We start from the raw sequence: 24,151 nt of genomic DNA on the forward strand, positions 1-24,151 counted from the left end.
TCACACCCACTCCAGTTCTCTCCATAACCCCAGGACGTTGCTATGATTTTTGACTTTTGTAGGAGGAATTGTTGGGTTCATGATGGCACCCTGATGGGAAAGGAACGAGGGGAGGAGGCCTGCGGGGAAGTAGAATAGCTAATGCCACCCACACTTCAAAGGCAGAATACATTGTAAGCAGGGGCGTAGCTACGGGGGCCTGGGCCCCCCGCAAATTTCATCCAGGCCCCTGGTTTGGCTGGTGGGGGTCCCCAACCCCCGCCAGCCGAAACCTTCTGCATTCGCTGCCTGCCCCCTGCCCTTTTTTCTTCTTGCTCCTCCTGTGCACGCTGACGCTCAGTGTCAGCGTGCACAGGAGGAGCAAGAAGAAAGAAGAGCAGAGGGCAAGCAGCGAACGCAGAAGGCTTCGGTTCCCGCCAGCAAAGGTATTTGTTTGTGAGGGGAAGCGGCAAGGAGGCGAGGCGGTGGGGAAGGGGCGAGGAGAGGAGGTGAGGCGAAGTAGTGGGGGGGCAAGGAAGCGAGGCGAGGCGGTGGGGTGGGGCGAGGAGCCAAGGCGAGGCGGTGGGGGGGGGGGGCGTTACTCAGAATGTGCCTCCAACCTTGGGCTCTGGCCCCCTCCCACCATGAGGTCTGGCTACGCCCTTGATTGTAAGGACATGTCTGCTAAGGAGCTTTGGATTTCTAAGAGAAGCAGGAGGCAGTTCACTAGCAGTCAGGATTCACCTGCTGTGAGCCAGGAAAGACTGTTCTTCCTTGTGGACACCCACAGAGTGCCTCTGAGAATATGTAAGGTTTGTGAGCCCAGTGATGGATTTTAGAGTTTGATGCTACCAGTGACGATCCTAGGTCGGCTGCCACCCGGGGCGGATCGCCAATGCACATCCCCCCCCCCCCCCGGGTGCAGCACAACCCCCCTGGCAAAATGACACCCCCCCCTCATTCGTTCTCCTCACTTTTTTTGTTCTATACCCCCCCCCCCGGCGCATCAACCCCCCCCTGGGTGTATCTTTACCTGCGGGGAGCAGCCGCGCGGTTCTCGGCTCCGCTGGCTCCCTGCTCCTTCTGCCCCGGAACAGGAAGTAACCTGTTCCGGGGCAGAGGGAGCAGGGAACCAGCGGAGCCGACAGGCACGCAGCACCCCCCCAGTAGCGTGCACCCGGGGTGGACCGCCCCCACTGCCCTGCCCTTGGTACGCTGCTGGATGCTACTAGTGCCATTCATTCCTTCCTTCCCAAATCTCAAATCTAATTTCCTAACTCCCACCCACCAACAAATTCCGGACCCCTGTTTCTGTTCCATCCACTTTCTCCTCTGGCAGACCTGTCATTCATTTATGTTTTCTGTACTGCACAATGTGCTTTACAACAAATACAAATAAGAATACATTTAAACATTTCTTTATCATAACCAAACATAAAAACCCAGGTGCCCTCAGAGACCCCCCCCCCCCAACACACAAACCTGCAGCATAACCTCATCCCATCCTTCCACAGAACCATTCCTCTCAGCCCCATTGACAAAACCTCCTACCCACAAAAAAACAACCAGATCTTCGGTTTCTTCTGGAAGCCCAAAAAATTGTTCACCAGCCTCAAGTCTGAGGACAGACTATTCCAAAAAAACAAACAAACCAAAATAAATTGGCCTTGAATGTAAAAGGTTCTTGTTCGCCACCTCCCCTTCCTCATCACTTTCACCGTGGGAACAAACAAATACTCCCTGGGATGACTTCAAAGCTCTTTCTGGCTGGTACCACCTCACACAATTTGACAGGTATATCGGACCATTTTCTCTCACTGCCTGAAACAGCCGCTGCTGACTTTTGGAAAACAAAATGAAGGTAGACTCGGGAAAGGGAGTTGAGAAGGGAAGGGGACGAAGCTAGACTACGGCCAATCTGGGGGTTGGAAAGGAGTGATACTGCTCTATGGTAGGGCCGCCACTGCAGAGAAGGGTCTTGAAATCTGAGGCAGTTTATTGACACTTTCTAGACAGAGTGAAGGCAGTCATTAGGATAGTATAACTATGTACTACTGTAATTTTAGCAACATATCAACTTGAATATATGCGAAACAATAGTAGCACTATCCCAATTCTACCCTCTCCCCCCTTATCCCCCCCTCCCCTTTCCTCTTCTATCATAACTCATAGTCCATGTGGTGGCCCATCCCCGCCTCCAAAAAAGTCTATAGCCTTGCCAATAAGCTAGACAGATGGTGCTGTCAGCCACGGAGCGTCAAGGTCAACTCCTGAGAGGGCTGTCCAAGCGGTATACCTGTCCCAGTGTTTAGGGAATTGCACAATGTGTCCAGATCGCATAGCAGTGAGTTTAGACATCTGATACAGATAATCCATGTTATGAACAACGTTTATTACTGGAGGCGGGACAGTGCTTTTCCAAGATGAAGCCAATGTAATTTTCCCCCTCAACAAGAAAGGCCGAATCTAAGCGGACTATCCCTGTTACTTCTGTGGACTTACAATCAGGCCCGTCTTAGAGAAACAGGAACTGCTAATCCCTACAGGCACTAAGGCAAAACCAGCTCTGATTCAGCTTGTCCTTGACGACTTGGAGCCATCTGGTTACCCTACACATCCCATATTGTGGTTGTATATATTTTCTCTCTATGTATAATGAGTATTTAGCTTATCCCTTTTCAATCAGCGTTGGCAGCCCTATCCAATGGATTGTAGGAATTAGGTTTAGAGCACAGCGGATAATCTGGCTTTTAATTGAATGATGGTGTTGCTCGTCTGCAGCTGCTCAGTAATTTTCATGGTCTCCAGCTGAAGAGGAATTTACTAAAATGTTATAACCTCTTTCATTTCCAGTATTGTAACATTAGTAAATTGTGGTGGCTGGAACTGTGCTTGGATAATCATCTTGTACTCGCAGACACCCCAGGTTGTGTTTAGTCTAGGAGACTCTGACTCTCTCCTACTGCTAAAGAATCATCCCCAAATTCTTCCATGGCCAAGTCAATGCAAGTAAATGCAGTTTATCTGCAGCCGTTAAAATTGTAGATGTTTCCACTGAACTGGAACCAAATACTTAATTACATGTTTTATTAGATTCTTGATATACTAATTTCTGAGAATACAATCACATTGGTTTACATAAAAGTATTTTCTCTGTCCCTAGAGCAGTGGCGTACCAAGGGGGAGTGCGGTGGGTGCGGTCCGTCCCAGGTGCACGTCGCTGGGGGGGGGGGGGGGGTGCCGCGCGCCTGTCGGCTCCGCTCGTTCTCTGCTCCCTCTGCCCTGGAACAGGTTACTTCCTGTTCCGGGGCAGAGGGAGCAGGGAACAAGCGAAGCCGACAGGCGCGCAGCACCCCCCCAGCAGGTAAAAATGCACCTGGGGGGAGTGTCCTTTCGCCGGGGGTGGTGGGTGGTCGCGCTGCACCTGGGGGGGGGCGCATTATCGATCCGCCCCGGGTGTCAGCCACCCTAGGAACGCCACTGCCCTAGAGGTCTCACGATCTAAGTTTTGTACCCGAGGCAATAGAGGGTTAAGTGACTTGCCCAGGATCACAGGGAACTGCAGTGGGAATTGAACCCAGTTCTCAGCCCACTGTACTAACCATTAGGCTTCTCCTTCACTCTTGTCCACGGCTGTCCTTCAGGGTAAATTGTACTGTTTCCCAAAACAAGCTAACTTTGAATTATTCCTCTTGTTTTGAAGGGCTTCCTGAAGACCTCTTTGAACATCTGGAGAGCCTGAACTACCTGTACCTTGCTAATAATAAGGTAGGGGGAAGGTAAGGTTGAGCACAGATTGCAGTCGCCAGTCGCCTTTGCGTTGATATAGTTACCCAGTTCATTTAAAAGGGCACCTCAGCCTGACAGGAAAATGCCATTTCAGATGCTTGGGGGAGGGGGGATGCGTGAGTGCCTTGCATGAAAAAATAGCAGGTTAAGATGGCCCCTCAACATTTCAAGGTTTGCTTCTGGGTGCTGGTCAGTGACCCCCAAATTCTATAAATGTCACCCAAAGTTAGGGTGCACAGTTGGGTGTTAGGTTCTAGATAGGGTCAGTAATGTGCGAAACTTCATTGGCTATAAATATCAATAGTTGGCCTTAACAAGCACTAATTGTCAATAATTTGTAATTACACATGTAACTGACTTACTCCTCTCTTCTATGAACCGAGAACCTATAATTTTATGGCCTGTCACTGAAAGGGGGCGTGGACCTGGGAGGGGCATGTGCTGGTCAGGTCTGTGCCAAGCAATTAGGCAACTTGTTGTAGAATACTGTCATTTACATGTCTAACAGCCAGTACTTGGGTGCGAGCATTTACACCAGCCTTTCAGCAGGCGTAAATGCTCATGTCTAAAGTTAGGTGCGAAAAAGCAGACTTACACTAGTATTCTGTAATAGCATTTCCACGTGGAACCGTCATTATAGAATTCGTGATTAGCATGAACCATCCCTCTCTGCCCTGTGACTCAACCTGGCTCCCTTCCCAGGATTCATCTGGCAATCACCTTAGGGCAGTGGTTCCGAAACCTGGTCCTAGAAGCACCCCAGCCGGTCAGGTTTTCAGGATATCCATAATGAATAGTCATGAGAGAGATTTGCATGCAGTGGAGGCAGTGCTTGCAAATCTCTCTCATGAATATTCATTGTGGATATCCTGAAAACCTGACCTGCTGGGGTGCCTCCAAGACCAGGTTTGGGATCCATTGCCTTAGGGGATGGGGAACCCACCGGAGAGGGAACAGATGTTCCCTTTGTATGTATCAAACCCTGCATTTCACAGCCATTATTTTTGTTGCTCTTGTCATCGAATAATTTTGGGTGGGCCTGGGCCAAAGATGGGTGGGCAGAAGAACTCCGCCCTGAACCACAAGTGATTTGGTCCCACTCTCTCTTGCCTGCATGCCATATGGTCACTCAAACATCTCCCCCTCCCCTGCATACCTTTTAAATAGCAGATTTTCACCGGCAGCAAGCAGCAACTAATACACACTGCTCATGTTGGCCCCACAGCCTTCCCTCTGATGCAATTTCCTGTTTCCGCATAGGTGGGAACACGTCAGAGGGAAGGCTGTGGGGCCGGTGCGAACAGTATGTATCAGTTGCTTCTCGCTGCAGGCGATGATCTGCTATTTACAAGGTATGCAGGAGGGACAGTTGTTGGGAGTTTTCGGCTGGTGGGGCTTGGGGATCCCTGCCAGCCACATCATAGGTGTGCTGCTACTGGGTGGGCCTGAGACCAAAGTGGCTGAGCCTGGGCCCACCCGGGCCCACCCTTGGCTACGCCACTGATAACATGAAACAAAACACTTTTTCATAGATACCACTCCCATACCTGTGGATCCCTTACTGTGTGCGCTAAACATAAGAACATAAGAATAGCCATACTGGATCAGACCAATGGTCCATCTAGCCCAGTATCCTGTTTCAAACAGTGGCCAATCCAGGTCACCAGTACCTGGTAGAAACCCAAATAGTAGCAACATTCCATGCTACCAGTCCCAGGGCAAACAGTGGCTTCCCATGTCTGTCTCAATAGTAGCCTATGGACTTTTCCTCCAGGAACTTGTCCAAACCCCTTTTAAACCTAGGTACGCTTACTGCTGTTACTACATCCTCTGGCAACGAGTTTCAGAGCTTAACTATTCGTTGAATGAAAAAAAATATTTCCTCCTATTTGTTATAAAAGTATTTCCATGTAATTTCATTGAGCGTCCCCTGGTCTTTGTACTTTTTGAAAGAGTAAAAAAAATCAATTCACTTCTACCCATTCTACACCACTCAGGATTTTATAGACCTCAATCATATCCCCCCCCCCCCCAATCCGTCTCTTTTCCAAGCTGAAGAGCCCTAACCTCTTTAGCCTTTCCTGATACGAGAGGCGTTTCATCCCTTTATCATTTTGGTCGCTGTTCTTCGAATCTTTTCTAATTCTGCTATATCTTTTTTGAGATACGGTGCCCAGAACTGAACGCGATACTCAAGGTAAAGTTAGACATGGATTCCGGTGCTAGGAGCTATTCTATAAATGGCTTCCAACTTGGAGCGCTGTTTATAAAATAGTGCCATATACAGAATTTTGTCCTATATACAGGTACTTTCTCTGTCTCTGGTGGGCTCACAATCTAAGTTTTATACCTGGGAAATGGAGGGTGTATACACCAGGGACGTAGCTACTATGGGGCCACGGGGGCCTGGGCCAACCCTCCCCCGCCACCGTCACGTACCTTTGCTTGCTGAATGATCTGAGGATCGGCTGAGGAGAGAACTTCGGCTGGGGAGGGTTGGGGTCCCCCGCCAGCAAAGGTACACGGCGGGAGAGGGTTGGCGGCAGGAGGGGGGGTCTAGAGGGTTGCAGCGGCAGCGGGGGGGGGGGGGAAAGATGGCATCGGCGGCGTCGGAGGGGGCTAAAATGTGCCCCCTCACCTCGGGCTCTGGACCCCCCTCCCATCGAAGTCTGGCTACGCCCCTGGTATACACACATATGTCTGAATAACTTAGGGGCACTTTTACTAAGCAGCGGTAGGGCTAACATGTAGGTGGCGTGTGACAAATTGACACTAATGTTGGGGGTAGCGTTGGCGCCTGGCGGTAGTTCCGAAGTTGGCGCATGCGGTTTCCCATGGTAGAAAATCATTTTCTATTTACTACCATGGGGGCAGGGTGCTCCTGGCGGTAATCGGCAGAGCGTCCACATTGCCATGCGCTGCCTGATTACCACACAAGTAGCTCGTGAGTTCTTACCACCTTCTAAATAAGGGCTCAGGCAGTGAATAGCCACGCGCTAATTTTAATATTAGTGCACAGCCATTTACTGCCCCATTTTTAAAAAGGACATTTTCCTGCCACGGTAAAAAAATGGCCCAGCGGGTGCTAATGGAGTGGAGGAGTAGCCTAGTGGTTAGTGCAGTGGACTTTGATCCTGGGGAACTGAGTTCGATTCCCACTGCAGCTCCTTGTGACTCTGGGCAAGTCACTTAACCCTCCATTGCCCCAGGTACAAGATAAGTACCTGTATATATGTAAACCGCTTTGAATGTAGTTGCAAAAGCCTCAGAAAGGCGGTATATCAAGTCCCATTTCCCTTTCCCTAATTACATGCAACAGAACAGGCCACTTTTTACTGCAGCTTAGTAAAAGGGCCCCTTAAAATACAGTATATCACAGCTAGGGAATTATTTATTAATGATCTCTATGTGTGTGTGTGGTGTGAATGTGCAGGTTTTGTGTGTGTGCATGTGTTTTGTGGGAATAGTTGGTGGAGGTACTAATCGTTGTCTGACCAACAGTTCTGCTGGTTTCAATTCTTGTTCTGGGCTTGTGCTGGGCATTCCGATGCCAAGTAACCCAGAGCTGGTTAGGATTTTGGTTTGTGCAAAAGATGTAATGTGAGCGCTCTCCGACGTTCCTTCATTCCAGGGAAAACAAATGATGTCAATTTTTCTGGAGCATTGACTTACGTGGCGCCTATCTGTAAAAAGCAAGCTTGCACTTGGTTCATTTAGACCTTCTAGGCTTCATGGGATTTGTCATGGCCTTTGCCCGTTCAGATGCATGACATGGATTGTGTTTGCCAAACAAGGAAATTGCACTGCAGGCCACGCTGCATTTCAATGCTCTTCTTGTGATTTTCCTCAGCTCACTCTGGCTCCGAAATTCCTACCCAGTACTTTGGTCAGCGCAGACCTTGCAGCTAATTATCTCACCAAGATTTACGGGCTCACGTTTGGACAGAAACCAGAGCTAAGGTATGTCCGTAACTACATGTTCTAGACATGGCATTGGGCACAGCTCCAGCAGGGCTGCCCATTGGCTTCATTTCTGCTGGGCAGGCTGATTCAGTCCTGCCTTTAACTGCTTCCATGCATGGACTTGAGTTATTTAAGAAAAGAACAACTTACATAGCCAAATGTGTAACAGTGTAAATCCAGAACTGGATCAACTTGACCAGCAGGAATGGCACCAGTAAGCAATCTTAGCTTCTTCCAGGGCTGCAGTGGCGTACCAAGGGCGGGGGCAGTGGGGGTGGTCCACCCTGGGTGCACACTGCAAGTGGGCGCAGGGAGCAGCTGCACGGCTGTCGGCTCTGCTGGTTCCCTGCTTCCTCTGATGTTACTTCCTGTTCCATGGCAGGGAACTGGCAGACCACCAGGATGTGATACGCCGGGGGAGGGGGGTGCGCAGCGGTGATCCACCCAGGGTGGCAGCCAACATAGGAACGCCACTGCTGGCCTGGCTATTAGGCATAACTAGGCATTTGCTTAGGGCAGAAGCTTCTTGGGAGCAGCTGCAGTCAAAGCAAAACAATAACCAAAGAACCTTCAACATATACTGTAACCCAGTGGTTCTCAACCTTTCATTCACAGAGCTGCCAAGTTACCCATTCCAGGAGGGAGACTTTTTGGCCAGTCCTGTTTTTAAACTTACATCCCAAAGCATTGTAGTATTTGTAGTTCATGGACCATGATTCTATCCATTGAAATCAGTGCTGCAGATCCCATAATGCACCAGGATGGGGGTGATCAGAAAACTAGGACTGTCCCAAAATCTCCAGCCTGGACCTGGGCAACTTGGCATCTCTGCATTCATTGTGACACACCTGACAAACAATGTTCATATCTGTGACACACTGAACACTATAGTTCATGGCTGAAAAAATAATCCCTTATATATCATTCATTATTGATGAAAATGATGCAAAGAAAAATATATTTCCAGTTAAGGGTGGTGGCAGCAGTGAGCATTGTGGGAAAGGACCAGTTATGTGGATTTCAAATGCCAGATCAATGGTCTGCTCTCCCCAGCTCTCAAGCACACACACAGTTGTTAAGGAAAGCAAAAGCTTACTGTCTGTCACATTTTTGGTTACACACTTCTCAGCCCTTGGTGATACACAAGTGTGTCCTGAGACACCGGTTGAGAACCACTGCTTTAACCTGAATTTTATAGGACGTTTGTGTGATGATCATAACATAGTAACATAATAGATGACGGCAGAAAAAGACCTGCAAGGTCCATCTAGCCTGCCCAACAAATTAAACTCATATGTGCTACTTTATATGTATACCTGACCTTGATTTGTTTCTGCCATTTTCAGGGCACAGACCGTAGAAGTCTGCCCAGAACAAGGCCCACCTCCCAACCACCAGCCCCACCTCCCCCTACCAGCTCTGCCACTCAATCTCGGCTAAGCTTTTGAGGATCTCTTCCTTCCGAACAGGATTCCTTTATGTTTATCCCACGCATTTTTGAATTCCATTACCGTTTTCATCTCCACCACCTCCCGCGGGAGGGCATTCCAAGCATCCACCACTCTCATGATTGTTGGAGTTTAATTATCAAATTCTTTGGGGGACCGCAGGCTGGTAATTGAGGGGGAGAGATGAAAAGCTAAAGGTTTGCCTCAAATGCCCACCACCACGGGTCCAATTCCGGCTTCCCCTCAGAAGCTTTTCTCAGTTCTTTAATGAAGGACAGCCTGTTCAGAAGGAATCATTTATGGGCTTAGACATAACCTTGAGAACAGCACCAGCGTTTTGCTGGAATCTTTTTGCATTCCTGCTGACTAAAGCTGCAGAGTGGGATGGCCGTGCGCGTCAGACCACCTGGTCACCCACTTTTCCTAATCCCTGAGAAGATGCGCTCTGGCTAGGAACCCAGTGGTCTCAGCTAGAGGGTGCACAGGTCGAAAACGTTTGCTTCATTTTGGAATTTTTCAGTTTTTGCTGGGTTTTTTTTTTTCTTCAGTTTGTATCAGATATTTGTTTTCATTTTAAAAAAATGCTAACACACATTAACATGTGCAAATCAACTGTAGGCAAAAGAAAAGAAGAATAGCCACACCAGGTCAGACCAGTGGTCCACCTAGCCCAGTATCCTGCTTCCAACAGTGGCCAATCCAGGTCTCAAGTACCTGGCAGAAACCCAAATAGTAGCAACATTCTATGCTACCATTCCCGGTGCAAGCAGTAGCTTCCCCATGTCTCTCTCAATACCCTGTTTCCCCGAAAGTAAGACATCCCCCGAAAATAAGACCTAGTAGAGGTTTTCCTGAATTGGTAGATATAAGGCCTCCCCCGAAAGTAAGACCTAGCAAATATTTGTTTGAAAGCAGGGCCACCGAGAGCTGGACAAGGCCGCCCCCCCCCCCACCCGAGGTTGCCAGGCCCCCACCCTCCGTCGCTCCCGAAACTAACCTTAAATGCCTCCTTTCACCTTCGCAGCAAGCAGCAGCAGGGCAGACCTCTCCTTCCTTCCATGCCCCGCCCTCGCGGACGTTACATCAGGCGAGGGCAGGACACGGAAGGAAGGAGTGGCCTGCCCTGCTGCTGCTTGCTGTGAAGGTGAAAGGAGGCGTTTAAGGTTAGTTCCGGGAGCGACGAATGGCGCGCGGGCCAACCCCAATCCAACCCTGATGTTTCCCCGAAAAATAAGAACAGCCCCTGAAAATAAGACCTAGCGCATTTTGGGGGGCAAAAATTAATATAAGACAGTGTCTTATTTTCGGGGAAACACGGTAGCAGACGATGAACTTTTCCTCCAGGAACTTGTACAAACCTTTTTTAAACCAAGATATGCTAACCACAGTAACTACATGCTCCAGCAAAGAGTTCCAGAGCTTAACTATTCGTTGAGTGGAAAAATTTGATTTTGTATGCACTAATGAACCAAATGATGGGTAATGAATGTACATATTTATAACCCCCTCATATGTGGTATGAGTCAGGATATGGAAGTAGTGCTACCACACACATCCAGCAAAGGCAACACATTTCTGGACACCAAGGTCAGATGAAGTTCAATGTTGACAAGTGCAAAGTGATGCATGTGGGTAAGAGGAACCCGAATTATAGCTATGTCTTGCAAGGTTCCGCGTTAGGAGTTACGGATCAAGAAAGGGATCTGGGTGTCGTCGTCGATGATACGCTGAAACCTTCTGCTCAGTGTGCTGCTGCGGCTAGGAAAGCGAATAGAATGTTGGGTGTTATTAGGAAGGGTATGGAGTCCAGGTGTGCGGATATTATAATGCCGTTGTATCGCTCCATGGTGCGACCGCACCTGGAGTATTGTGTTCAGTACTGGTCTCCGTATCTCAAAAAAGATATAGTAGAATTGGAAAAGGTACAGCGAAGGGCGACGAAAATGATAGTGGGGATGGGACGACTTTCCTACGAAGAGAGGCTGAGAAGGCTAGGGCTTTTCAGCTTGGAGAAGAGACGGCTGAGGGGAGATATGATAGAAGTGTATAAAATAATGAGTGGAATGGATCGGGTGGATGTGAAGCGACTGTTCACGCTATCCAAAAATACTAGGACTAGAGGGCATGAGTTGAAGCTACAGTGTGGTAAATTTAAAACGAATCGGAGAAAAGTTTTCTTCACCCAACGTGTAATTAGACTCTGGAATTCGTTGCCGGAGAACGTGGTACGGGCGGTTAGCTTGACGGAGTTTAAAAAGGGGTTAGATAGATTCCTAAAGGACAAGTCCATAGACCGCTATTAAATGGACTTGGAAAAATTCCGCATTTTTAGGTATAACTTGTCTGGAATGTTTTTACGTTTGGGGAGCGTGCCAGGTGCCCTTGACCTGGATTGGCCACTGTCGGTGACAGGATGCTGGGCTCGATGGACCCTTGGTCTTTTCCCAGTGTGGCATTACTTCTGTACTTATGTCCTCTACTTGGCTCACTTTTATTACATAGAGCAGTGATTTAACCTATTGTGATGTCATAGTGGCTCATTCCACCAATAAGAGCCAACCTCATTAGTGATGTCACAATGGCTTGATTGTATAGAATGTTTGTACGTTTGGGGAGCGTGCCAGGTGCCCTTGACCTGGATTGGCCACTGTCGGTGACAGGATGCTGGGCTAGATGGACCTTTGGTCTTTCCCAGTATGGCACTACTTATAAGGTCCCCTTCCCTCTCCCCATCTCAAAGGATTTATACTAACCTGTTAAATAAGAGGCCACATTATTCTGGGTCTCCTCCTAATTAACCTCTAATACAGGAATTCTTGTACCAAACATCACAAGAAGTGGTCGGGAGACGGTTTGTTTTTTTAGATCAAATTTCTATCATTACAGCCCAGGGCAAGTTACAAATAATCCAAACAAACCATGATATGTAAAGTATAAAATTCATAATAAAGCAGTAATAACCAGTGCTGTTGAAAGTACTTAAGTAAAAGTAAAAATAAAAGTACATTTTAATATTTAAGGAAAAGTACGAGAAACACAATAAAAAATTACTTAAGTGAAAGTAAAAACATTATTGCCTAATATAATACTTTTTGAGTAAAAAGTAAAAGTGTCGCAATTACAATGATTGCAACTATTGTTAATGTTTTTATCCCAATAACTTTACTGCTGTACAATTCAATCCACTTTGCTTTTAGTAAAACTAAATTTGAAAATGATTGTCACTCATGCAAGTGCACTTGTGAGTCATTAATCCAGCACAGTTAAAAAGGTGTTCAAGAACTGAACTGGCAGGAAGTGGATTGTTCAGTCTGATAAAATGTTCCTTCAAATCAGGCCAGGCAGCAATGTTACCGAGCTTATTGTCTTCCCTCCCAAACTCACTTCTCCTCTCCCTCCACTCTATCTCTGTTGATAACATCCTCATCGTCCCCGTCTCATCTGCCCGCAACCTCGGGGTCATCTTTGACTCCTCCCTCTCCTTCTCTGCGCATATCCAGCAGATAGCCAAGACCTGTCGCTTCTTCCTCTATAACATCAGCAAAATTCGCCCCTTCCTGTCTGAGCACACCACCTGAACTCTCATCCACTCTCTCATTACCTCTCGCCTTGGCTACTGCAACCTACTCCTCACTGGCCTCCCACTTTGCCATCTATCCCTCCTTCAGTCCATTCAAAACTCTGCTGCACGTCTTATCTTCCGCCTGAACCGGTACACTCATATCATCCCTCTCCTCAAGTCACTTCACTGGCTTCCGATCAGGTACCACATACAGTTGAAGCTTCTCCTATTAACCTACAAATGCACTCGATCTGCAGCCCCTCCCTACCTTTCTACCCTCATCTCCCCTTACATTCCTACCCGTAACCTCCGTTCTCAAGACAAATCCCTTCTGTCAGTAACCTTCTCCACCACCGCCAACTCCAGGCTCCACCCTTTCTGCCTCGCCTCACCCCATGCCTGGAATAAACTCCCTGAGCCCATACGCCAGGCCCCCTCCCTGCCCATCTTCAAAGCCTTGCTCAAAGCCCACCTCTTCAATGTCGCCTTCGGCACCTAACCATCATACCTCTATTCAGGAAATCTAGACTGCCCCTACTTGACATTTCGCCCATTAGATTGTAAGCTCCTTGGAGCAGGGACTGTCCTTTTTTGTTAATCTGTACAGCGCTGCGTAACCCTAGTAGCGCTCTAGAAATGTTAAGTAGTAGTAGTAGTAGTAGTATGTCATCTGATTGGATCTGCAGGTGTTGACCAAGGGAATCTCTGAAACACTTGACTTTCTTATAGCAAAGAATGATTTTATAATCATCATTGTCATTGTATTGAATAATTCACTTCCTGGGGTAGTTCAATGGGTAGTGTATTTGAGACTAGTGCTGCATATTTCTTTGGCGTTAGTTCATGCCTTTCAGTGGTACTAAGGCACTGGAGGGTTAAGTGACTCACCCAAGGTCACAAGCAGCATCAGCAAGATTCAAACTATGGATTCCTTGGTTCTTAACCAGCTGCTTTAACCGCTAGGCTACATCTCCATTCTTCGTCTATCTTTGTCTGGGAAAAAATACTTTCAGCTCTGCAAGACCAGGCACATTCAGCAGCACTTCCGGCGAACAACGAAGCAGCCTAGAGGGTCTGTAGCTAGTCATGTGAAGAATAACTTGGTTGCTAAATGGATGTTCAGTTTCACACAGTTAAAACTATGCTGGCATTTTACAAAAGACTCAATGGGCTCTGAGCCGTTTATAAACTACTACTATTTAGCATTTCTATAGCGCTACAAGGCATACGCAGCGCTGCACAAACATAGAAGAAAGACAGTCCTTGCTCAAAGAGCTTACAATCTAATAGACAAAAAATAAATAAAGTAGGCAAATCAAATCAATTAATGTGAACGGGAAGGAAGAGAGGAGGGTAGGTGGAGGCGAGTGGTTACAAGTGGTTACGCGTCAAAAGCAGTGTTAAAGAGGTGGGCTTTCAGTCTAGATTTAAAGGTGGCCAAGGATGGGGCAAGACGTAGGGGCTCAGGATGTTTATTCCAGGCGTAGGGTGCAGCGAGACAGAAGGCGCGAAGTCTGGAGTTGGCAGTAGTGGAGAAGGAAACAGATAAGAAGGATTTATCCATGGAGCGGAGTGCACGGGAAGGGGTGTAGGGAAGGACGAGTGTGGAGAGATACTGGGGAGCAGCAGAGTGAATACATTTATAGGTTAGTAGAAGAAGTTTGAACAGGATGCGAAAACGGATAGGGAGCCAGTGAAGGGTCTTGAGGAGAGGGGTAGTATGAGTAAAGCGACCCTGGTGGAAGACAAGATGGGCAGCAGAATTTTGAACCGATTGGAGAGGGGAGAGGTGACTAAGTGGGAGGCCAGCAAGAAGCAGATTGCAGTAGTCTAAACGAGAGGTGACAAGGGTGTGGACGAGGGTTTTGGTAGAGTGCTCGGAAAGAAAGGGGCGGATTTTACGAATGTTGTAAAGAAAGAAACGACAGGTCTTGGCGGTCTGCTGGATATGAGCAGAGAAGGAGAGAGAAGAGTCAAAGATGACCCCAAGGTTTCGAGCTGAGGAGACAGGGAGAATGAGAGAGCCATCAACAGAAATAGAAAACGTGGGGAGTGGGGAGGTACATAGAGCACCACTAGAGCAATATATATTTGGCGCCATGACCATTAGAAGAAGCCAATTCACAAATTTACATGTGCACAAACCAGTGACATCACTAGGGAGGGTCCTATCATGCAAGTTCCTTTGTCTACACATATCGGGGGTCAATTTACGACGTCACTTACGCATGCAAGTGCATACCCATGAGATGCTGATTAGGGAGACAAGTTCCAAAACTCAAGCTTTTTGTACGTTGAGGTAGTTTTTGAACACCAGAGACATGTGCATAGTCCTTCCCTTGAGCTGCTATTCAAACCCCAGGTCCAAACAAGAAGACGAGAGTTATGACTGACTCAAAGCAGGTGAAAATGCCAATGGGAAAATATTCTGAGGTATAGTGTATCTCCTTTCTAAAATATGGAATACTCAAACACTTTAAAGGACTGCCCCGAACATACTTCCGTTTTCTCTGTTTAAATGCTTGCTTTCTATCAACTATGCATATAAGTAGCACCTCTTCTAAAATTGTTCCTCATATGTATGTCTGCTATTTTGCATGAATAAGTCAGTTGCGTAAACATACAAAAGTCTTTATAATCAGCCAAGTATTTTGGGTCCCCATGGAGAAAAGCTTTAAAAAGAACTTATAAGGTCTTAAAAACCAGGGCTTTTTTTGAGGGGGTACTTGGGGGTACTGAGTACCGGCACCTTTTCCATTGTCTGCTAAAATTGACCCATGGTCTCCAAGTTTTAATGAAAGAGCTCATGCTCAACACACCAATTCTACCTTGTCATAGATTTTGTGACTGGTTGCAGGGGTCCTGGCTATTGTAGGGTGGGTCCCTCAGTAATCACTCCCACCCCTGAAGGGTGGCCTGGCATTTGAGTACCGGCACCTTTTTCGCTAGAAAATATGCACTGTTAAAAACAATCCTACTTTCAAAGGTAAGGATAAAGCTGGACTAGAGTTGGATGGGGGAGAGGGTTGCATGACCACTTCTCCCTTTTCCTGGTAAAAGCAATACTCTAACATCTTGTAAAATTTGTTCAGGATTTTCCTTCGGTAATCCCTGGCATAATACATTGAAGCATTCATCTTTCTTACTGACAAAAGTGTAATTGTTAAATCTTTTGGCTTCAAAAAGGATTAATTTGTCAGAACGTATATAGATTTGCAAACCAACCGTAGGCAGCGGAATGGGGTTGGCTACCAAGGCATTGGCCCCACCAATATTTTGCCAAACACAGTATCAGCAACTAAAGAGCCTGAGAATGGGAGAAGGGACCTAGATACTGGTTTATTTTGCCCCCTCCGACCATAAAGATGTTCCACTGCTCCTGAAACCAACCACATACCCACTGACATATATGCTTCCTTCTTGTTTTAAAGCAGGATCCAACGGGACACCTACATTTCTTTCAGACTCATTCGGTTTCAGGAGTACTGCCTGAATAGATGGAAGCGCCATCTTCTCTAATCACTCAAGCCTTTCTCTTCTCTTGTCTAGATCTGTGTATCTCCATAACAATAAGCTTGCTGATGCTGGCTTACCAGACCAGATGTTCAATGGTTCTGACAATGTGGAGATTCTGATCATGTCCAGTAACTTCCTGAAGTATGTGCCAAAGAGTCTACCCCCGAAGCTCTACAAACTGCATCTGAAGGTAAGGACATTGGCGTTTAAGCATGGTGAGAGAGACCCCCCACCCCCCAATCCAAGAACCAGAGTGCACAAACCCAGTCCTCGAGGACCATGCAGAGGTATGGTATTCAGAACATCTGCAATGAACATTCTTTACATCAATTTGCGTGTATGTGATTTGGAACTGGGCTCATTATCCTCACCAACCCACTCAGTTAAGAAAGCCCACCTTCTATAACTATCCTAATCATTCCCTTCCTTTCTTCCCTCATGTAATTTCTGCACAATACTAAATGTATCTGCTACCCTGTAATGACAATTTACAAAACTATGTAAGCCACATTGAGCCTGCAAATAGGTGGGATAATGTGGGATACAAATGCAATAAATAAATAAAAATAAATAAAAATAAGGTCCATTTGTGTTCCCAATGACTGGATATACCATCTTGGCCCACCGTTCCCTCTAAGCTGAACGGGTGTCCTCCAGCTGCATTGCTACCAGTAGGGGGCGGTGCTTCAATATTGTATTTTCAATTGCTACGGATAGGCAGATTCCCTGGAGTCCTGCAGAACTGTCCCTCACTATTGAAAATGTGATAGTGAAACAGCACCACCTGCTGGCAGGGCTATAGGTGGAGGACTCCCGCTCAGCTAAGAGGGAACAGTACCTTGGCCTAAGTCCTGCTTTATGAAAGGCTGTTCGCATGAGGACAGGAATGGAAGAATGAGATGAATTGGGCCATTATTATTAAATGATACCCTTAAGCATTCATTTGTTGGCCAGGAGAGCTGCCATTTCAGTAACTGCCTACGGTCAGTGGCAGAGGGAAGTTTGGAGGCCAGAATTTCCTGTTGTGGCGAGAGAAATGGTATTAAAGCAGTATCCAGGCTTAGTTTGTTTTAGAATTCGATTTTTATCATGTTCCTGAATTCTGGTCACTAATAATAACTTGCAGCCGATATTCAAAGCGATTTAAGCGAGGAGGAGAGGCTTCTGCCCTCTTAAATCGCCTGGGGCCACCCATCCACTGATATTTACTGACACTTTACCAGTAGTTCCACTGAATATTGACTCTGATTGGCCCCCAAAAAGTGGGCAGGTCAAGGGCAGTACAGAGGATGGTGTTGGGGAGGAGCTCAAAAGCTGTCCTAAATAGGCCGCTTAGATGTGTAGGTCCCAGTACTGAATATTGACCGGAATTCGCATAACTGCAAAGTCCCTTTGGGCCCCCTCCTTCCTTCGCCCTTCACCCAGGCCCATGACCTTAAGTACCTGCCTCCCCCCACACACACACAAGGACCCCCCCCCCCCACCTCATCTTGGTAGGGCCCCCCCCCCCAGGCCTACCTTCAATCCCTGGTGGACTAGTGGGATGATGGGGGCAGAAGCACACCCCACTCACTCCTGCTCTAGTGGCAGCTTCCTCAATTTAGCTATCACAACCTCTCGCAGCAGCTTCATGGTGTCTTTTGTGGCACCCGCACAAGCTCCTGGAGCCAGCCCCACCAAAATTAGCCCTGGATATGGAGTGCCGGTGCCTGCTAATTTAATTGCTGACAGCGTTTAAAAATATATATATATATATTATTTTTTTTGTTTTATTTTTGGTACATTTATACCCCGCATTTTCCCACTACAGCGAGCTCAATGTGGCTTACAATATTACAAAAGGTTACAATGCAAGGAGGGTAATGACACAAAAGTCAGAAGGACGGGAAAGAACATAAGGATAGTACACGTTGGATAAACGGGTATAGGCAATGCGAGGAAGGTGGAGACTGAGCATTATTTGGGGGGATAAGCTTTCTCGAATAAAAATGTTTTTAAGGATTTCTTGAATAGCTCGTGGTCGTCAATCACTTTTAGATGTCTTGGAAGGACGTTCCAAGACTTTGGGCTATATCCTTTAATTTATTCCCTTCCTTTCTGTAAAATCCTTGGTATCTCTCATGTTTTGCGGCATTTATATGGAACCCTAAACCTGGACGCCATACTGCAAATTACACAGAGGTACTGAGTCCTGCCACAAAGAGTTTACAGTCTAAGTTTGTACATGAAACCACAATAGAAAGTGATTTTGCTCAAGCAGGACTGGCTTTAACATTAGGCAAAGATGGTCACCTAAGGAGGTAGTTTCTAGGGGGTGGCAAACAGCAGTGACAGTCAAGGCAAAACATAGACCCTGATATCCACTAAAAGAACCAACAATAGATGTTTTTACCTGCAGGGACACTGGGTAATTTTCAAATAGCCCATGTACCTGGGTAAAAGGCTTTGGAAGACTGTTCTCATATGTATACTGTATAGAAAAAATTTGGTGTAAAATTGAAAAGCTGAGGACTAATGATGCATTTTACAAGTTCATTCTGAGAGGGGTAGTATTAGGGTGATCGTTGCTTAGTTCAATGATCAAATTCTCCCAGGGGGAAGTTTGGGGCATGAAAGTTAATTTAAAGGTGTGCAAAGCTGAAGGTTCACCTAGGGTGCCACATGGTCAAGGTCACAGCAGGTACCGTGACTGGCTCCTGGGTCTTTCTTCTAGCTCTAAGACTTCTCCCTCCATCTAACTCTCATGTAGACCTTTGGTGAGGGCTTAGCTTACTACTCACAGGGCTGACCTTGCTTCAGAGATAAACATGTTGGCCTTTGCTTTCAGAACAACCGACTGGAGAAGATTCCTAAGGGCGCCTTTGCGCACCTGACTGACCTACGGGAGCTGTACTTGCAGAGCAACTGCCTCACCAATGAAGGGATGGACAACGAGACCTTCTGGTAAGACACTGGGACCACACTGAGAGACTGACTTTCTCCCTTAGTGATGGGCCTTGATCGGAATCAGGAGGGTCAGAGTCCATAGAGCCAGACCTGGTCTGAATATTTTCCTGGGAACAAGGTTTTGTGCAGGGCTAGCTTAACCATTAGGCAAACTAAGGGGTCCTTTTACAAAGGCACGCTGAAAAATGGCTTACGGTAGTGTAAGCGCGGGTTTTGGGTACGCGCCAATCCATTTTTCAGCACGTCTGTGAAAAAGGCCCTTTTTTTTTTGCCAAAAATGGACGTGCGGCAAAATCAAAATTGCCGCGGGTCCATTTTGGGTCTGAGACCTTACCGCCAGCGGTAAAGATTCTGGGCGGTAATGACCTACGCTCGTCAAACGCCACTTGGAGCGTGTCCATTACACATGTCTGAAAAATAAATATTTTTCAGATGCACGTAACATAGTAACATAGTAAATGACGGCAGAAAAAGACCTGCATGGTCCATCCAGTCTGCCCAAGATAAACTCATGTGTATACCTTACCTTGATTTGTACCTGTCTTTCTCAGGGCACAGACCGTATAAGTCTGCCCAGCAGTTTTTCCCACGTGTTGGACGCGTGCCAAAAATGAAATTACTGCAATAGCCACACGGTAGTTGGGTGGGTAACTCCATTTTGGCGCACGTTGGGTGCGCGTAGACGCTTAAGCGGCTTAGTAAAAGGGACCCTAGGTGGTCACCTAGAGTGGCTGCTGTAGGAGGTGGCAAACAGCAGTCACAGTCAATGCAAAGCATAGATCCTGACATCCCCACAAAGAACCAAGAGCAAGTACTTTTACCTGCAGAGACGGGGATAATGTTCAAATAGACCACTTCCCTGGGTAAACGGCTTTGGAAAATCGTCTTCATGTGTATACTAGATATGTTTTGATAGACTGGCAGTGAACTTGTTGATAGAAATCTTCTAATGTCAATTAAAACAAGTTTGATTTTTGCTCTTACTATTTTTTAATTTTTTAAGGAGGAAAGGCTTCAGATGCTAGGCTATTTCGTTGTTTTTTTAGTTTTTTACAACTTGCCGAGCGAGCTTCATCATCAGCCTTGAAAACCTTCTTGTTTATATTGTTTTTTTGTTGACTTTTGTCTTTTTTGATTTTTTATTTTATACAGTTTTTTCCGGGAGTGCATATGTAACTCATAGTTTTTCAAGTGTTTGTTTCATGGAGTGTTTGTTTAGTGGAGGAGTGGCCTAGTGGTTAGGGTGCTGGACTTTGGTCCTGGGGAACTGAGGAACTGAGTTGGATTCCCACTTCAGGCACAGGCAGCTCCTTGTGACTCTGCCAAGTCACTTAACCCTCCATTGCCCCATGTAAGCCGCATTGAACCTGCCATGAGTGGGAAAGCGCGGGGTACAAATGTAACAAAAATAAAATAGATACTATTGGAGATTCTACATGGAATGTTGCTACTATTGAGATTCTACATGGAATGTTGCTATTCCACTAGCAACATTCCATGTAGAAGGCTGCGCAGGCTTCTGTTTCTGTGAGTCTGACATCCTGCATGTACGTGCAGGACGTCAGACTCACAGAAGCCTGCGCGGCCATATTGGTGATCTGCAAGGGCCGACTTCTACATGGAATGTTACTAGTGGAATAGCAACATTCCATGTAGAATCTCAAATAGTAGCAACAGTGGAGGAGTGGCCTAGTGGTTAGGGTGGTGGACTTTGGTCCTGGGGAACTGAGGAACTGAGTTCAATTCCCACTTCAGGCACAGGCAGCTCCTTGTGACTCTGGGCAAGTCACTTAACCCTCCATTGCCCCAGGTACAAATAAGTACCTAAGCTGCATTGAGCCTGCCATGAGTGGGAAAGCGCGGGGTACAAATAAAATATATTTATTTGACGAGGACACCAAAGTTATCTTATCTTTGTAGTGTGCTCTTAACTTCGGTTTGCTCAACAGAGCGTCTCCATTTCACTTCTGCTTCTTCAGGAGACAAACCGTGCGGCACTATTTCCTTCGTGTCCCCGGTAAACGTGACCGATTTTGTCTTGAAAATTGCTATCAACCAAGATGATTCAACACGGTACCGGATAAACAAGGAGGTTTTCAAGGCTGATGAGGAAGCTCGCTCGGCAAGTTGTAAAAAACTAAAAAAACAACGAACTAGCTGAACATCTGAAGCCTTTCCTCCTTAAAAAATTAAAAAATGGTATATAAAGTAGTGGGTAAGAGCAACAATCAAACTTACACTAGATATGTAAAATTTAGTTTTTTATTTTTATAATTTACATTTGTACCCTGCGCTTTCCCACTCATGGCAGGCTCAACGCAGCTTACATGGGGCAATGGAGGGTTAAGTGACTTGCCCAGAGTCACAAGGAACTGCCTGTGGCTGAAGTGGGAATTGAACTCAGTTCCCCAGGACCAAAGTCCACCACCCTAACCACTGGGCCACTCCTCCACTGTTGCTACTATTGGAGATTCTACATGGAATATTGCTATTCCACTAGCAACATTCCATGTAGAAGTCGGCCATTGCAGATCACCAATGTAGCCGCGCAGGCTTCTGCTTCTGTGAGTCTGACGTCCTGCACATACGTGCAGGACGTCAGACTCACAGAAACAGAAGCCTGCGTAGCCTTCTACATGGAACGTTGCTAGTGGAAAGCATGAAAAGGGATCTGAGGAAGCTAGAAGAATGGTCTGAGGTTTGGCAATTAAAATTCAATGCGAAGAAATGCAAAGTGATGCATTTAGGGAGTAGAAACCCACGAGAGACGTATGTGTTAGGCGGGGAGAGTCTGATAGGTACTGAGGGGGAGAGGGATCTTGGGGTGATAGTATCCGAGGATCTGAAGGCGATGAAACAGTGTGACAGGGCGGTGGCCGTAGTGAGAAGGTTGCTAGGCTGTATAGAGAGAGGTGTGATCAGCAGAAGAAAGGAAGTGTTGATGCCCCTGTACAAGTCGTTGGTGAGGCCCCACCTGGAGTATTGTGTTCAGTTTTGGAGGCCGTACCTTGCGAAGGATGTTAAAAAAATGGAAGCGGTGCAAAGAAAAGCTACGAGAATGGTATGGGATTTGCGTTCCTAGACGTATGACCAAACACTTGCTGACCTGAACATGTATACCCTGGAGGAAAGGAGGATCAGGGGTGATATGATACAGACGTTCAAATACTTGAAAGGTATTAATCCGCAAAAAAATCTTTTCCGGAGATGGGAAGGCGGTAGAACGAGAGGACATGAAATGAGATTGAAGGGGGGCAGACTCAAAAAAGATGTCAGGAAGTATTTTTTCACGGAGAGGGTGGTGGATGCTTGGAATGCCCTCCCACGGGAGGTGGTGGAGATGAAAACGGTAACGGAATTCAAACATGCGTGGGATATGCATAAAGGAATCCTGTGCAGCAGGAATGGATCCTCAGAAGCTTAGCTGAAATTGGGTGGCGGAGCAGTTGGGGGGAAGAGGGGTTGGTGATTGGGAGGCTAGGATAGGGGAGGGCAGACTTATACGGTCTGTACCAGAGCCGGTGATGGGAGACGGGACTGGTGGTTGGGAGGCGGGAAATACTGCTGGGCAGACTTATACGGTCTGTGCCCTGAAAAAGACAGGTACAAATTCAAGATATGAGTTTATCTTGGGCAGACTAGATGGACCATGCAGGTCTTTTTCTGCCGTCATCTACTATGTTACTATGTAGAATCTCCAATATTATCTATTTTATTTTTGTTACATTTTTACCCCACACTTTCCCACTCATGGCATGCTCAATGCAGCTTACATGGGTTAAGTGACTTGCCCAGAGTCACAAGGAGCTGCCTGTGCCGGGAATCAAACTCAGTTCCTCAGTTCTCCAGGACCAAAGTCCACCACCCTAACCACTAGGCCACTTGTTTACAAGTTTCTTTCTGGTAGGGGTGCTAGAGGGGTGATCACTGCTCAGTTTAATTATCAAATTCGCCTGGAGAGAAGCTAGGGGGCAGAAAGCTACATGTTCACCTCATTCCCTTGCATTACCCTGTTTTTCTGCCATCTGGAATTTAATTGTAGTGACTTACTAAAATGAGCTTCAGAATAATCAAATATCTGAGGGCATACTTATGTTTTACCTTATTTTAATAGAGTCACAAAATCTGATCCTAAATTTCAGTCCAAGAAAGATCCAAACTCCCAATACACATCCATTCTAGGAACATATGTGTACCAGGTTCTGCTTATAATACTGTGATCCCAGCAGTCCAGAAATAAGCCCTGTCCTTAGACTCCTCCTGTTTCTTTGATGTGCTGCCTACTCAGAGTCTCCCTTGACCCCAATCACCTGTGAATCAAGGGCGTAGCCACAGTTTGGGCTTAGGCTCACCCAGCAGCAGGTGCACCTTGACAGTGCTGCGTGGAGGGAACAGGCTGGGCTTCTGTGGTCCTGCATCGCTTTATTCAATGGGTCCTGGGTAGCAGCAGCGATTCCCACACGCTAACTCAGAAGCCTTCTCCTCTGCTGTGTCCTTCCCTCCTCTGTCGCAGTTTCCTGTTTCTCTGCCTGGGCAGTGGGATGCAGCAGAGGAGAGGCTTCTCAGCAAAAAAATATTACTTTTCATATCAAATTGTTCATATTTTCTGCTCACTGTGGCTCAGCAAACCACTCCCATCTGGCCAAAACATGAGAAAACCTTATTATGAAGGTGTTAGGAAGCCCAGAGGAGGCTGTAGTTTTCAGTGTGTCATTTTACCAAACATGTCCAATGTTGCTTAAAGAGGCCAAATTCCCATGATAATACAACAGTGTCTCAACATTCAAAACCAGAAAAAAAAACCAAATGCCGCATTGATCAAGCTTAAAGATTTTTTTTTTACTATTGATAATCTTTTTCATTGAGAAATTCACAACAATATACAAACAACTTATCACACCTCATTTTTATGAACTAAATAGACAGATTCCATCTGTTTACATGAGTT

The 24,151-nt window shown here is 46.6% G+C and overlaps 1 protein-coding gene across 3 annotated transcripts in view; it reads left to right on the forward strand.

Moving 5' to 3' along the window:
- PODN (podocan) overlaps positions 1–24,151 on the forward strand; it is an 86,359-nt gene that overhangs the window by 12,054 nt on the left and 50,154 nt on the right. For all 3 annotated transcript variants that reach the window (XM_030207415.1, XM_030207416.1, XM_030207417.1), the window contains exons 4-7: positions 3,683–3,747; positions 7,619–7,728; positions 16,291–16,447; positions 19,085–19,200. In XM_030207415.1, the coding sequence (XP_030063275.1) occupies positions 3,683–3,747; positions 7,619–7,728; positions 16,291–16,447; positions 19,085–19,200 (448 nt within the window). The remainder of the gene's footprint in view (positions 1–3,682; positions 3,748–7,618; positions 7,729–16,290; positions 16,448–19,084; positions 19,201–24,151) is intronic.

This window comes from Microcaecilia unicolor, chromosome 6, assembly GCF_901765095.1.
Source record: "Microcaecilia unicolor chromosome 6, aMicUni1.1, whole genome shotgun sequence".
NCBI lineage: Eukaryota > Metazoa > Chordata > Amphibia > Gymnophiona > Siphonopidae > Microcaecilia > Microcaecilia unicolor.